Source organism: Corvus hawaiiensis, chromosome 12 (genome assembly GCF_020740725.1).
Source record: "Corvus hawaiiensis isolate bCorHaw1 chromosome 12, bCorHaw1.pri.cur, whole genome shotgun sequence".
NCBI classification, from domain to species: domain Eukaryota; kingdom Metazoa; phylum Chordata; class Aves; order Passeriformes; family Corvidae; genus Corvus; species Corvus hawaiiensis.
Genome location: NC_063224.1, coordinates 14,002,910 through 14,020,301, shown reverse-complemented (window position 1 = coordinate 14,020,301; position 17,392 = coordinate 14,002,910). Strand labels below are relative to the sequence as shown.

General features: G+C 38.2%; 1 protein-coding gene across 1 annotated transcript in view; it reads right to left on the bottom strand.

Moving 5' to 3' along the window:
• The window catches only part of ITFG1 (integrin alpha FG-GAP repeat containing 1), a 72,122-nt gene that overhangs the window by 28,830 nt on the left and 25,900 nt on the right, over positions 1 to 17,392 (bottom strand). Inside the window, exon 9 of the mRNA XM_048316633.1 lies at positions 7,467 to 7,561. Coding sequence (XP_048172590.1) covers positions 7,467 to 7,561 — 95 coding nt within the window. The remainder of the gene's footprint in view (positions 1 to 7,466; positions 7,562 to 17,392) is intronic.

Below are 17,392 nucleotides of genomic sequence, written 5' to 3'. Positions count from 1 at the left end.
ACCAAACTGCTGGATACTGTCAGTATGCTGCAGGACAGGATGGCCATTCAGAGGGGACCTAGAAGGGCAAGAATAGGCAAAACCGACACTCAGCTACAGACACCCTGCACCAGCAGTAAAGCCCTGCACTGGCACAGGCTGGGCAGTACTCAGCTGGGTACCAGCCCTCCTGAGGGAGGGGAGGGTCCTGCTGAGCAGGAAGGTAAAGCTGGGCACAGCAGCTTGGGCAGCAAACCAGCTCTGCACCAGAGCTGCTGCCTGTGCTCCTGCTCATCAGGATGACCCAGGATTTCTCTTTATTCAGCACTTGTTCATCTGCATCTGCATTCTGTGTCCAGTTTTATGCCCCACAGTTCAAGAAGGATTTGAGAATACTGAGTGTGTTCAGAGAAGGGTCAACAAGATAGTCGGGCACTGAGTACTTCTTCAGAGGACAGGCTGAGGGCACGGGGATTATTTGGAGAACAGAAGATTAAGGCAGGATCTTGCAGTGTCTGCAAGGAACCAGCTGACGAGATGGAGCCAGGCTCTCTACTGTGATATATGGCAGAAGAGCAAGAGAAAATGGTCAGACTGACAAAGGGAGGTTCTGACTAGAGATAAACAACCAAATTAAACTACAAATGAGGCCCTGAGAAGTTGCAGGGCCTTTGTCCTTGGGGGTTTTCAAAGTCTGACTGGACAAAGCTCTAAACAACATGGTCTGAATTCAGTTTGTTTCTGCTTAAAGCTGGAGGCTGGATCTCCCAAGGTTCATTTCAACTTGAACAATTCTATTATTCATGGATATTTAGAAGTTCGAGATTAATTCCCCTCCTATCTCCCCCGAAGCACCAGATACTGAACTGTTTGATAAGAAATTAAGAATAAAGTATCAAACTGAAAGTATGAAAGAAATGAGAAGTATAATTTCTCCAGGACAAGAAATAGAATGCATCTGCACTTACTTTCCAAAATGCTGCAGAGGTGCTAAATAGGAATTTATCTTAATTAAAATCAAGGTAATTTTGCAAGTTAGTATGAAGCTGAAGTGCCAGGGTTAATATTTCAATGCTACAGAAAAAATCAGTGTCATTTTAAAAGTCAGAAGTAATTTTATACGTCAACTAACTGACAATGCCTTCAAAAGGACAGAGGGGTGCCATCTTAAAGGATCACTATCAGCAACATCAAAAGCACTTAACAGATCTTACATGTCTCTCACCCAAGCCTTAATTTAGCTATTTCAGGAACCAGAACGAGATCCATGACAGTTCATATCCTGCCATGGAAGACTCCCTCGCTAGCACAATCCAGTAATCAACAACATTCCTGCCACATGGCAATCGTGTCTGACACTTGACTGCTCCCTTGGGATTACAAAAAAGCACAGGCAGTTTAGAGAAGCTCCCAAAATGTCTGCAGAAGTGCAGTGAGGTTGGTGTTGTGTGGATCCCAGAGATGGCTGAGAAGCCTGGGGCAGTCCTGCCTGCCACTGCACACACCCAGCGCGTGCTGCCCGCGTAGGCCATGGCTTTGAACTAAATCATCATCTGCAGCACCTGCTGCTAACTCAAACCTGAAATGAAACACACTTGGACCCTCACACCAAACAACATGCATATGTCTAGTTAGCTACTCTTACTTGCTGAAGGTTTGGAAAAGTCTAAGAAACAGAAAATAAGGGAAAGACTCTTACCCTGAGGGAAATTTTTCAAAGGGTTGGATTTCTTAGTACTTACTTGTCATGCAGCAGACAGATGAAATAATATTATTGCAAAATAGTCTAATTTTGAAAAACAGTGATTGAAATCAGAACCATGAAATATAATATAGCTTTTACTTTACACGGTATCGTTCACACAGTCGTTGCAGTAAAATCCAATTATATCCATCATATACTTTCTAAATGTTCCCAGGTAACACTATCTTAAAGAGACAAAATTAAAAATGAATTTTTAGGCACAAATACAAATTTGTTTCTCTTTTTACTCTATTCAGAATGGTTCATAGAAGGCAATTTCACATTCCTAAGGTCTACAACAAGAGACAAAAAACAACAGGTGAGCAAAACATCACCTGTTACTACCAAGCACCAGCACCATTGATGCACAGAGTAAATCCATCCATGCCACTGAAGCAGCTGTGGGACTTTTCCTAAGAGCAGCTGTGTCACAGTTCAAGAACATCAGCCTTGTTTGATGCACAACCAGATCCCATTCCAGCACTAGATGTAACTTGCTCTGACAGTTTAAATTCAGAGTAATCCACGCTTTTGGCGAAACTCCTTCTGTAGATTTCTATTACGAACTGCACTACTATGTAATGTAATGCAAGATTAATTGTTCGAGTGCCTCGGGACATATAGTTCAGTACAAAAGGCAAAAAACTGAAAATGTGTTTGTCAACAATACAAATCCTCTGCTTATTTTGTATTTGATAATCCAGACAATTACTTTAAGCTTCCTGTTTCCTGTTACTATTTTAAAAGGAAAAGACCAGAACTAATTTTTTAATTTCTATCTAAGATGGAAATAGGTGGGTATAATGAGGACACATGAAGCTATTTTTTCCAGTTTTCTGATCATATGATTTCTCCTACACAGTTCAGATGAGAAAAGACTGAAAAATTGAGTAAGTGTATTTTTAAAAGAAATTTTAGATGAACACATAAAATTCAGTCAGAGAAATGAGATTTACTTCTTCCTTTTCTGTTAAATTCCATTGCACAGCATCACTAATATCATTACTTAAAACATTTATATAGACATTTTGGATGCTTCAATTAATGATTTGTAGGCTACAATATAAAAAATATTTAAGTGCTTGAATATTTGTTTTTAAACTCTTCAAACATTTGTTTTTCAAGAAGTAGAAAAAAGAATGTTTTCTTGCCCTGTGGAAACAGCATAATTTTCATTTTGAAAAAGATCTAGGGATTTGAGAAAAATGTAAAGTTCCTTGCAGTCACTATAAAAGGGCTCATTTCTTACAGAGCCCACATTCTTCTATACATTAGGGAAGGGACTTCTTTTGCTCGAAAGCTTGTGAGCAGGTCTTTGAGCCCAAACTATGGGATTAACACATCTCCATTTTTAAATTATGGCCAGAAACCCATGAAGCACAAAACCCACCCCCAGCCAGCTGCTGCTTCCAGGCCACAGAACACAGGCAGGGAGCCAGCTGCAAGTCGCAAAGTTTGGAAATTGGTAGCCCATTCCTGGCCAACACATTTTCTGGGAATGCCAAAGATGAGCATCAGGAGTGGGCTAAAAGAGCTATCACAGCACCAGAAGTAACACAAGCCCTTTCCCGGGGCTCCCTCTCTCAGTCCCCATACGCTGCACTTCAGCTGCACACAACAAATAACTGGCAGGATTTCAGCAAGCTTTAGGCTTTCAGTGCATACAGCGGTCACCTGAATCCCTTAGACAGCTGAGGAAATGACTGTACTTTACACCACTAACTTCTGGTGTTCAAAGCCCAGAAGCTGACAATCCACAGCAGTGGTTTAGAATCATAGAAAAAAACTAACCAAAGCAGTAAAAGTCATGTTTTCAATGGTCACAGCCCCACAGCTGCTTTCAGAAAGACAAGCAACTTAAAAATGATGAGAAGATCTTGTAGAACATGACATTTATGAAAACTACAGCAGCTGAATCCATTCCCCCCCTTTAAACTGTTACACAGGAATGAAGAAAAACTTCTGACATTGACTGACTGCAGGTGATAATCAATGCTGTCACCTCCCTCTCTGGCCTAGAGAACGACACCACAAAGACCTGGGGTTTGCAGTACGATGCACTGCTGTGTTCTACTTCAGACCTGCTAGATTTCCAAGAGGAATAAAGCTATAACCTTTCTATTGCACAGAGAAAGGTTGTAAGAATCATCAAGCTCACAAAGAAACTCTCAGATGAAGGGACTGAAATAATAGTGTTTGCCTCAGGAAACAAATGAAAAATCAAACTGAATACTTGGCAAAATTAAAGAAAGATTAGTCATCTCTAAGAATATCACAGTATCTAGAGTTCCTATATTAAACAGTACCAACGACTTTAAAACATTTCCCAGATTAGACTGTAGCTATTGCAGGTGAATGTGAAGAAGTCTGAGGTGTCCTAAGTCCTGCCACAATCTGAAACAGTGTATAGGATTCCACTTGGATCTGACAGCAATTCTGCTGTTGCTATGGAAATCATTCACATTCCATTAAAACCTTAGGAGGTCTGTATCTCCTTAAGTCACTCGTGCGTATTTTGTTGGCCTTTACTTCTGCTCCACCATCTGAAAGAAGAAAATCTGAGACATTTCTAATACTTAAACCCCCCCAATCAACATTACATAAATTAAAACCTATGATGAAGGGTTATCCTTGAAACAATTCTCCTAGCTTGGCCTGGCTTTCCAGTAGCCATCCAGTTGGGCCAAAGACATCATGAGAAATATACTGACAGACAGGATCTTACTGGAACAACTGCAAAGCCTGACATGCCATTGCCTGCCTCTCCTCACTATAGGCTTTAGAGCCACTAATTGTGCACTAGATGTGCATTTCTTATTGTTATGCATTTCATCTCAAAGCATCATATTTATCATGGAACTGCATTAACTGTTTCTCATTGGGTTTCATCAAACGCAACAGCAAACAAGCAGGAAGGACAGAACCAGGCCCAGTAGGCAAAGTATTTTTTTACAAGACTGTCATCTCATTTGAGATTTTTCAGATTTGAGATCAGTTTCTCTAAAAAAATAATTAGATTCTGAGAAGAAGAATTTGTTGCTACAGCCTCAACTAAAAAAAATAAGCCACAAAACCCTGCAGCAAAAACTGAACTAAGACAATGGAGATACAGAGTCTTCTATTTTTTCAATAATAGACTTGCAATTTCTCAGTTTCCCACAGACTCCCTATAATTACCTACCTGCTCCACAAGGGATACCACACCCTCGTTGAAACACATTCTGCACTACAAGGGCTCCTTATTATTTCCCTCAAACTGTAAAGTGATTAGTAAACAGAATTTATTCCAGTCCGTTGCCACAAAGTTTAACATTTCTCATGAAGATTAACCTTAGTCAAAGCTTGTCATATGACCTCACAATGACCAAATGCAGTGAAATGAAACATTTTACTTTCAAATAAATGTAGGAATTGATATGAATGAAGCATGCAACGCATGGGAAAAGCTGCAGACATATGAATGAAGACACTGATACTTTTCACTGTTTCAGAACAGAAAAGAGAAAAAATTTCCAAAGAAAAAGCTCCATCACCTCCAGATAAGTGCAAGAAAGGAGTATTCTAGATAGAATTCTTTAAAAAGGTTAGGCCAGAACAAGTCATTATTGCATGCCATTTGATACCGTCATTTTTAATTAAAGTCATTCTAAAAATAGGGAGGGATAATTGCTTTACAGTTTCTAGGCAAGTCTAAATTAAATACTATTTAATACTTTTTTTCTAGCAGGCTGAGAATCTCCTGGATTCTTTGCTGTTTAAAATAAAGTGACAATATTTAACTGCTAATTTTGATGTTGAAAGTCATTATCTTGGAAAGTATTCTCAAATTGAAACTACACAGTGAAATTCCTAAATTGAGTAAACAAATTAAATATAGGTTAACTATCTGATGTATTTGTGACTAAACAAATGAAGTAATGAAGCAAGATGAAAACTGGCTGCATGCAATGTTACTTCAGAGCAGGTTACAAAAGCAGACTCTAACTTGGAAAAGTTCTGATATTAGGCAAATTGACCCACACTTTCCTCTGCCACCACTGCACCACTTCCTTTTGGGAACATATCCTGAACAACAGCTACCAGAACTGGTCCTCAGACCCCACTACTCTCAGTGGTTCCAACTGTTTGTGTGGGGGTTCACTTTCTACAGTGAAATTACTTTAATCTGGAGTATTTGCCTCAAATTTACTTGAGCAACAAAACTCAAATGCCTTTTAATTCTTGTATTATCAAGAGTAAGGAACTAAACTGAGAGCTGAAGTGCAGCTGTCCTTTGCCAAAGAGCATCCCAGCTACTCCCCCATTCCAGCATGTGGCTGCAGCCTGAGCTCTCCCCGGAGCAGAAGCAATGCAAGGATCCCAAACTGAGCATCCACTTGCTTTGTACAAAGGCTCTGACCCATACCTCAAACTCTGCTGTACCCCTGTGCATCCAGCAGTGCTACAATCTATTGTCTGTGTTCTGTGTTTACAGGGGATCAATGTAAAAAAAAAAATCCAAATCAAAACAAGAAACCAGCAACCACAACCAACCAAACAGCGTGCACAGCAGAACGTGACTTCTGAGAACAGAGCTGCCAAGCTCAGAAAGCTAAAACATACAAAGTACCAAATTTAGAGTTACTCTTTCTTACTCTTATGGCATGCTCCATCCCAGTCATTCCTCCTGCACTGACTAGGAGCTGTGTGCTTTCCTTTCCTACACAGAGTGATTTTCCTCACTAGTAAGCTACAGCCTGTGTTCTATAAATTTTGATTCCTTAAATGAGAAAATCTATGCTCTAAACTTAGGCTACAGACTGTAACAAGTTCAGCTATAAATTCTGAATTATAGATCAGAGAGTATACTATCAGCACAAAATTAAACTTTCAATTTTTCAGTGAGGGAATAATCAGTAATTCATATCATGGTAGCAACATGTATGGCACACATTGTAATTTTCTCTGAGTACCCTACAGTGGGTTTTGCTGTCAGCTACAAGCACTTTATAGGTCACATTGGCCTTTAGGTTCACATTGCTAAATATGAATTTAGTAGAACATTTATTAAGCCATCCAACAAACATCTGGTTAATTTACTGTATGCTGCAACTTTATTATAAATCAGGGTACTGTAAATACTTCAACCAGACGATCACACACTTAAACCATGTCTCTGAAAGCCAGTAATGTCATGAACAAATGAACCTCCAACAGTTTAACAGAAACCCAGCCCTGAAGATACACAGCCTAAGAAAGTGTTCTATACCACCTGGAAATTTACTTCATTAATAACAAACAAAGTAGAAATTAGGGGTAAGAGGTGTGGGCTGGTTCAACTTGATGTATGTGTGTCTATATATATATATTTATACTCTAAAATAACACCCTAAATTAAACTAAACAAGCTCATCATTTGAATTAGATTTCTTTCCAACTCTTAACACAAACCTTGCTTTTCATCTTATGCTGGGACAGTTATGGTGCTTTGAATACAGTGTTTTGCAACCAAGAAAGCGACTCTTCAGGAGTGTCCATCATTTTCTTGAGTAGAATTATCCATTATAAAGAATTCTAGGTTTGCAACCTCTTCCACTAAACCCGTATTTTTTCAGATAAGGAACACAAGTGAATAAATACAAGTCCCTCGTATTTAATAATTACAGGTGAAGAGGTTTCATTTCCTTCCTGAAAAATTTCTATTTCATATAATTTCATAAAGCACAGTATTTTGCTTTGTCTTTGCTATTCAAATTCGCATTACCTGATCCAATCCCAGCTTCGTTAGGTAGATGGCACTTCTTTGACATGTTTCATCCTCACAGACTGGTAATAAATGTTCACTTTGTCCATCCCCATCTGTCAAAGAGAAAAAAAAAAAGCCTGTCAGCTTTGTTTCTGTAATCAGAAACCCTGTTTACATGAAATAATCAGCTGTGAATAACTTACTATTTTTTTAAATCTGAAAAATTACATGGGATAAACTAGACCTACTCAAAATCCTCAACCTAATCATCTAATTTGGGTCTTTTGTTTGAAGATGGCCTTCGCTATTGTATTTTTACCTTGACCCATAATATTGAGGAAATTTTAAATTTTACTGAGAAGAGTAAGTCCTTAGTAATTTAATCGATCCCTATGTTCAGTTGGGAAGAAAATTACTTTTAATACAAATCCACCATTACAAGTCCACCATAAAAACTTATTTAATTTTCTGAAGTAGTTTTAAACTCTTCTGCTGTCAGCAAGACTAAGAAGAGTCATGAGTTTACATGTAATATCTTAATCTGTACTTAACGCAAAAAACAACACTGGAGAGTTGATTAACACAATGCCTAATAAATCCCAGGCTTACAGAATTAGGTAAATTTGAGTAAATTACAGGTTTTCAGAAATGTTCTTTAAGTGCCTTTAATCCATGTATTTCCAAAACCTTTGGCAGAATAATGACCTTTTAATATTTAAACAAGCAATGACTATTTGCATCTAGAGTTCTGACACACAGAGCATATAGTGAGGAAAAAAGTAATAATTTACTGTCCATTATCTGCTCCAGGAGAAATCTCTATGTTGCCATTCTGACCTTGCAGCCCTCCCAGGGGCCAGGTGAGCACTGGAAGCTCCCTGTCTGGGCTGGGAAGGAGAACACAGAGGGGGAGTGGAACACGAGCACCAAGAAGCAGCAGCAACAACCACGGCTGTAAGATCCCGACCACAACCAAACCTGGCTTGCCACAGAGATGGTATCCCCAGCTCAGGCAGACTTCAGGTAATCTACTTTTCCATGCTATGAAATCAAAGCTCACAGTGTAATAAAAAAAATTCACCCTTTCAACTTGCCCTTTAGCCCTTACAGTTCTGAGGAGCTGGATATTTCATTCTGAGATAACCACTGTTCACTGTGAACACTGAAATAAAGAGAGGTCCTCATCTGGCACGTTAATTACTTGAATCATTTCCACTACTGGATTCTATCTTATATCTATCAAATATTGCAGGTTACAGTCACAAACATCCTCTCAGCCTGGCTCCCTGACAGCTGCTCAGCTATCCCACAATAAATTACATTTTCACTGGTTTGATGTTTCAGAAATGCAGCTTACGAACATGCTACAAAACGGATTTCTGTATGAACCACAAAGGTGCTCAGGGCATCAAGGGGCTTCAGGCATACCTATTGCTTGGGTTTGCAGAAATCCAAACCAGCTTATTTAGGCAAGTGGAAAAATTGCTTCATGAAATCTCCTTAGCCAATATGCAAAAACTGGATCATCTGCCAAAGTCACTGAACCCCTTATTCATTTTTCAGTACAGTACTGGCCACAGCCTAGAGGTCCTGTCGTAATTTACCTGTACCGTAAGAAAGGCTTTCTCAGCCTGCCAGCTTGTACTTCCATGAAGCTGAACCTCCTTTTGGGGGTGTGTTTACATCTATATCTGTGCACAGCTACATTTTCTGGGTCCCTCCCTTATTTCATCAGGAAGTTGGGAGATGGAAAGGAGGGTTATAAGGGGAGGAGGAGTGATGAAAATATCAGACTTCCCCAAATATCTCCAAGTGATAAAGCCAAACTTTTAGTGGCTTCCTACATCCCATCTGCCTCATGAATTACTTTACCTCACCACCAAACCTCTCCAAAATCCTCATGGCAGCTCTGTTCTCAAGGATAGAGAAGTTAGGATGTGAAGTAGCCTAGGTGACAGAAATCCAGTAAGTTCACATCCAAAGAGATGGGAAAGAGAATTCCCACTGGACAGAGAGAAATCAACATAGCAACTATTGAATCTGACCATCTGAAATCAGCACCAACTTTTGAAAGTGTTTGCTTTCCTTCTGCATCATTCAAAAACAACAATTAAAATGTTACTGTCTTGAATCTTTGCTTACATGAACTAGATTAAAATGCTGTTGGACTACCGTTTTTTTCTAAACTTAAATGGAAAAAAGTGTTCAATTTGCAAATTATAAACCATAGGAATATTGAAGGGTTTGCTAAAATTGAATTAAGTTGCAGAGATACGTTTCTGAATATAAAATGTAAGTTAAGCCCTAATATTTTAATTGCATTTCTACAAAAGTTTTCATCTGAAGCGATTTTAGAAGATTTTCAGTAACATGCAAGGACAAAGAACCACCTTCCTCTGTTTTAGAAAGGGATAAGAACAAGGATGTTCTCATTTTAAATTATGCTATGGAGCAGAGAGGAATATAAAATGTTTGATTCTACTTATACTGCAAACATTCATCTTGTTATGCCAATAACTCAGTTTGACGGTGTGGGTAGTTAATGTTCAGAGTGGAGCAGGACATTGATGAAAACACCCTTGTAGCTTTGAGGAATAACCAATCCTAGGACAGTAAGGACAGAACTGGCATATAATTACACATGTAGCCATCACCTTACAGATGCAGGTGTTCTGGATAAATTGCTTAAGACTTGATTAAAAAATTCAGTATGATCAACAAATGAATAGAAGGCAAATATGCATCAAGCAACAAGCCTTTGTCCCTGCAAAGAAAATACTACAAAATACATTCTATATTGGAAGGCCAGAGTTTCCTCAATTCCTTTGACCAGAAGATAAACCCCCATTTACATAATTTCTTTTACAGGATCATGTTTTCAGTTGCAATTTCTCTTCAATTCTGCGTAACATATATTTAAGAATCCAGTAGTCAAAAAAATAAAGTTCAAGATATGAGAAAAATCTGTTGAAAATTTACAGCACAGTTTTGAAAAAAAGATTTATTTTAAAAATAAATTTTGTCAAAAAACATCTTGAACACAAGATGAGAGGCCATTCTTAAGCTCACATATCTCAAATTATTGTTGTAACCACCTCATGAAAGTTTTTCAGACAGAGATATCCATCCTATGGATACCGGACTGGTTTGCTTGGATTTTGTTTGGTTGGTTTTTATTCTCCTCTTCTACACTCTGTGCTCAGCTGAATTTAAAGATCACAAAGATGAGATATAAAAACATTAATTCAGTATTTAGAGCAGACAGAACAAATGTTGAACTTAAAAGGCTTCAAGTAAAGCTCCAGCATTGAGAATGTAGCTGGAAATAGGACATCAATGAAACAAGAATATCTTCTGAGTTGTAGCAAAATAGTTTAAGAAAATCCACAATTAGTCAAATTACAGAAAAGTAGAAATCAAAAGAAGAAAAGCCCAACATTTTTCATCTCTATCATAATATTGTATCTTATTTCTTCTCCAGTTTTTATTTCTAAAGCACATCTTACAATGCACAGATTCATCTTTTATAACCAGAAATGTTTCCTGCATTTCTGAAGCTTTTTCAAAGACACTGTGAAACCAACGAATCGATGCAGCAGCTTTTCCAGTTTTGAAAGCAAGTATTTCATTCTTCATCTTTACATGATTCCACCTTGGAAGCACCTGCTGGAATGCAAACTACTGACATTGAAGACCACACAAAAAACACCCCCAGCAGTTGCTCACTTAACAGCTCAAACTCAATGACAACAAATTCACCTTTGACCCGAGTAACTCTTCTCATCTTCATGCCTGGTTTCAATCTCAATGTAAATAAACATCCTTCAATTTTAAACTCTGATCTTGAAGTCAAATTTCTCCACAAAGGAAAAGGAAGACAGACATTCAAAGGAGTATCATTAGCACAACTGATCAGTGCAATTAGGTGTTCACAGGTGACAAAACATGCACTGGTGACAATGGCTGGATGAACCTCTAAGACCTACACTGGTTTCAAGTATTTATAAAAAATACCTTGCATAACATGTCTTTAATAATCTCCTTCAGCCTAGGTCTACTTAGGAAACCTATTTCTGGAGACCCTCTGTAGCCTGCACTTAGTTTCTGGGGTCTACTAGTCTCTCTTTCTACCACTGTATGGATTTAAAAATGAAATCTCAGTCCAAACTGGTGGAAATTGTGTTTGTAATTTCAATGTAATTTGTAGCAGTAGGTGTGCCCAAACACTCCAGGCTCCAAATGTCTGCGCTAGCACCACTCAGCTTGGAGCACCTTTGACATAGAAACAGAAACTCAACTGTTAATGAGCACGTTCTCAACACATGACTCTGTCTTGACTGTGATACAGCATAACTCCATGGTTAGTAAAGATCAAGTTTTGTAGGCAGTGGAACAGGCTAGAAAAAGAACAGTCCCACGTACTCATCACCTGCAAACCTGTAGTTATGTCTAAATATGTAAAGACAAAATTAGAAGTCTTATTCCATCTAGGAACCATGTGAGAATCATTACTTACAACTGCTTGCTTGCTGTATTTCAAACAAAGACCATGGATACAGAGCCTTCTTTCCAATACTTTGCCCATGTTTGCCAAGTGCAGGCAGCCCAATCCAAGTACTCCAAAGCCACTGCCTGTGCAGGTCCCTGAGAGCACACCTTGCAGAGAGGTTTTGTGAGAGACACAGCTGAGCTTTAACACTGATTGTGAATGTTCACACTTGCATAAACCACAGCTCAAGTATTTTCAATCTGTTCTAAAAGTAAATTTGAATGGGAGAGAGCAGAAAACATCTTGTCAATCAGATTAAACCCAACATAATGTTATTAGAATTGTTAGATGCTCCAAAAGCAATACTGAGGTACTGCAGCCTGAGAACACATTTTAAACTGAATTCACAAAGAGCAAATGGGTAAAGGAGTTCCACACAAGAAACTTCTTCCCAAACCCAGAGGTATCAGAGAGGTGCTTGTAAAGCAAACACACTCGTACTTTATGTAGCATGAGTAAACCTAGGCAAAAGATTCTCAATCTCAATGTTCAAATTCCTTTACAAACATAGAAAAAGGTGTCACAAAAGTGCTCCTTTGCAAGCAGGTTCATGGGTTATTAGATTAATGCTTGTGCAATGTACTTTCCAAAATGGGCTCTGAAAAGAAAATGGAACCTGGGGAAATGACAACTTCTGTGATCACTCACTCCAAAACTGTTTCATAATCCAGCAAGATAAAGTTGTAGCTATGAAGAGCAAGACAGCTTTTGGTGGGTGTATGATCTAAACCTTTTTAATTTAAATGCTCTGTACTTCTGCTGCAGTGTAATCTTACTTACTGCTCCTTTAAAAACAAAAATAGAATCAACTTTTTGGGGTTATTCTGAGATCATAGACTGATTATGGTAACTTATTATGGTTCTGTTAAATAAAAAGAAATTGTTTTCTAGCAAGTTGGGGGTTGGAGTTGATGATCTGTCGAGGTCCTTTCCAACCTTAACTATTCAGTGAAATAGAAATATGGTAACTATACAGGCTAAGAAAGTCAGCTTTCATAATTCTGAACATAAAAACAAGACCCTTCATACACCACAAAGTTCTCACTCATACATCTCTCCCTCTTGTCTTTGCCCAGTTCTCATTCTCCTCTCTCATGAGTCTTTAATTCACAGTTCTGAAGAACAGTAAGAGAATAAAGAAGAAAGAAGCCCTGTAGGGTTATACTGTAGCACTACCCTTCTGGCGCAGGCAAGAAGCCTACACTAAGTAAAACTGAGTTTGATATTCAAACAAAATAAAGGTTTGTTTGAAAGCTCATTATCTTAAATTTATCTTCTCAAGTAATTAAATCATTAGAACTCTTGTCACTCTGTGCCTTTAGGTGCTCAATGAGATGGTCATGACAGAGACAGTTATAATAAATTACTAAGATAATTACACATTACTAAAACAATCAGTGTCAGCTGCTTTTAGAAAATGTGAATCATAACTTCAAAAAACAGATGCCAAGAGCTTTTACAGATGATTTAAAGTACTGTGGACATTAAAGAAATCCTCATCATCCTCTCCTTCACACTAAATCAATTCTGATTTTAAGTCCTTCCAAAGAATCCATATTCACAGCTCCACTGCACAGAAGCACTTAAACACAGCATGCCAGCAAACTGCACACAGAGACTTCCAGGCTGCACTGGAGCCAACAGTGCGGCCTTCTGCCTCAAATGTGATCCAAGCAGGGAAAAGAAACTGCATTAAATACAGTGTGAACCCCCCTTCCACACGAAACAAAATCATCACTGAAACTCCTGTTGCAGTTTATGCTGAAAGCTGCTTGTTTCACCTGTTTCATTTCAAAACAAACTCCCAAGCCTTGCTGTACGTTTGGAGCTCTGTGATATTACACATGTTCAAAGCTCCCATGGCAACAAACCTCTGGGTGCTGCCAAACCAAGGGATAACAGTAACCAAGGCAAGCCACTGGTATAACTGCCTTGGGTCAGCTCAACCCAGGTCGAGAGCTCCTCTTAACACCAACCATGAATTCAATCCTGTGATGAAGCTGTTCGACAAGGAATGAATAAACAAGTGACACAAGCAGCACTCCACCAATTTTATTGTTGGGAAGAAAGCAAAGTAATTCTTAATTTACAAGCCCCTTTGACAAAAATTAACATGAAGCAACAGCAATTCTTTTTCCCAGGAGATACTAGCATTTGTCAGCACATGTGAAAGACCTTGGCGAAATATGGGAACCTGATTTCCCCCCCTCAGAAACAGACACAGTTTGGGAACTACATGTAAAACACTGAGGCATCACTGAAGAGCATTACTGGTTACCAATTAAAAAATAAGACAGACTTAGCTCCTAAATATGCTTTCATGGACTCAAAACACAAGTTAACTTGGTATGGCTCTATATACTGCTGTTTCAGAAGTGGATCTGGTACTAAAAGAATCTCTTCCACATCTAAAGTCACTCGGAAGGCTTCACTTCCATCAACTTTCATATCTTTTTCATCCAAACTGATCGCAGTAAACCCAGCTTTCCTCATATGCAGAGCATTTCACACACAGAAGTATTGTCCTCCTGCACCTTAAGGTTCCTACAGAATCCTTTCTACAGGAGCACTAAATATTTTCACAACACAGTTCTCAAAGGAGAATGGTTTTCTTAAGGGGTTATTGACCAGATGTACCATTAAAATTTCCCTTTGATACATTGCTATTGCATCTGAGGATGCAACATTCTGAAGGAAAAAAGAAATTCAGATGCTAAAATGAAGTTGACAGACAAAATTAAAAGGTAAAAAATCAAAATGCAACTGCAGGCAGAAAAGCAGTGCATTTAAAGTATCTTCAGCTGCAGGATAATTAAGGTCTACTTTAAACAAAAATCTTTCAACAAAATGCATTTGGCACAGTGCAGTGAAAGGCTGAAAAACCCCCAAAGGTTAGGCACTATGTTATCCTGTTTAAACATAATTAACTGGCAATAATGAGCTATCATTTCCTACAAGGAAAGTGATAATTACTACCACATGTCATACAAGTAGTTAACATACATGAAGTAGTTCGATTACTAGGTAGGGGGGAGAACAGAGAAGATTCTCTTAGGATTATTAGTTGGATAACTGGATTTCAAATACAAGAAAAAATTGAGTTCAGGTCTCTAAAAGACTTTGATAGAACTTTAACAAACCCAACCCATGTTTGGTCAAAAAGCAAGCAAGTGTGCATAGTAGGGGTGAATGCAAACTTATTAAATTAGAGACGGGAAAGGGCAGTAGCTAAGAAATCCAAGTGGTAACTAAAAAATAAAGGACTGAGTTAACTAAATGCTACCAAGAGAAAGGAAGAGTTGTGCTGTATTTACTTATGAGGACACCGTGATGAAGTTTGATTTCAAAAAGCTATTTTTACTCTCATTTAAATACAGGCCACAACAAAGTTCTTTGCCCTAACTAAGCAAAATCAATGACTGATTAATCAAAAGTTTGATTAATCAAACTTTTACAATCTCAGATACCAACGGATGATCTATCAATCTCGCTATACAACTGAACCAATCATAGTTAAATAGCAATTATGACACCAATTTCCTATAGAAATGAATTAATGGACTGTATAATCAGCACAATGCTAATCATTTCTGACTCACTACTTGAAAAACATATGTCATTAATCTTTAAATTAACAAGAAAATAGCAGGTTTGTGTGTCCGAAAGATGGTTCACATTCATCTCATCCCAAAAAAATCACTCATTTTCAGATTGTCCCACTGAAATCCTTCAATTTCTTTAAAAATACATTTTCCTAGTCCTTTAAGTGACAATTAATAAAACTCTCTATATACTTGCAAGTATTTATCAGAATTCTAGACAACATCTATGATTTCCTCTAAAGACAGTACAAGCAGATCTTATAAAAATCCTCTGCTGGCTCACAGATAACAACAGTGCAGGATTAATCATTTTTGCTATAGCAACCACTGCACTGCAATTACCATAGTGACATGAAAAGAATAGAAAAAGTAATAATGAAGAGCTCTTACTTGTTTGGAGCAATGTGGCAGCTAAATAAGTGCAGAATCCTCTAGCGCCCAACTCTGCTCACCTTAATCAATTGAAATGCCATTTGTAAGAGACGTCAAAAAGCATTTCTGATTCATTTTTAAAAGGGCAATACAAATCTGTCAATTGTTCCCTGTCCTTTGGCCAGATTAATGTACGAATCACTGCTATCATGTAAAAGAGGGGAGTGCTACTTATTACAGAGGTTCCAACTTAGACATAAAGTGTAAAGTCTACTCTATTACCGTAAATGTATTGATATATACACACATTCTTCTATGTAATTTTCCATTAAAATATACACACATACATATATATATATATAATTGTAGTAGACTTTCAGATATATACAAACATACATTTGCATATTCTTTTAATGAAAAAAATATATCTTTATTTTTTCAGTACTTCAGGAACACTTGGTACTAATATTATACCAACATCTGTGACAGTTTCTCATGAGTCACCTAATTGCTGTTTTTTCCAACTCCACTTATCCAAATAATTTATACTTGATAGCTGTTGTTCAACCTGCGTAGCTCAAGAAAGGAAATCTTACCCCAAATTAGTTGTTTTTGGAAGTTCTCAGTCAGAATATTATACAAAGCTCTCCCCTTTTTTCAAATGACAGGTAAATATTCATGGCTGGAAAGGGTACTTCAAATAAAATTTTCAGAAGCAGGAAAGAATGTTAGACAAAGTGACCTTTTGAAACAATGCTTATTTTGCTAAGATGCAGGTGTGATCAGTAAACCAGAACCTTGCACTGCAGGAGTGCAACAGGGCACAAGCAGAAAGGTGGGTGTAAGAGGGAAGGCAGCAGCCCAAGTGGCACAGCCCCAAGCTCACATCTGGACCTGACAACACTGCAGAGTCCAACATGCACAAGGTTAAGTTCATGAGAAGTGGCAGAGAGAAAGCATAGATACAGAACCCTTTGAGACCTGTAGCAAATGGCAAAGCTGGCATATCAGCTGTGAGGTACAGAAAATGTCAAGGAAGGGGAAGAAAAACAGAGGCAGGCAACCCAGAAGTAAGAATGTCAGAGGCTTGTGCCTGTATTTCGAACATTTCTAGTGCCAGTGGCTGCATCCCAGTGCCAAGAGGAGGATGCTTGTGGCAGAGCAGAGTGGGAGTGTACAGCACATTCCACATAACACACACAGCTTGGCAAAACCTGCCTAGGTAGAAGGCAGCACAATCTTCTAACACATCTCATTTTCCATTTCATTGTGGTATTTTGATTTGTTGTGCAACCAATCAGGCCCCACTACAGATAGACAAATTATTCCAAACTGGAAACCATCATACCTTAACTTCCTTTGACTTACAACAATCATTATTCTGTCATTTTTGAAATGGAAAACTGAAAACAGGAGAGGTT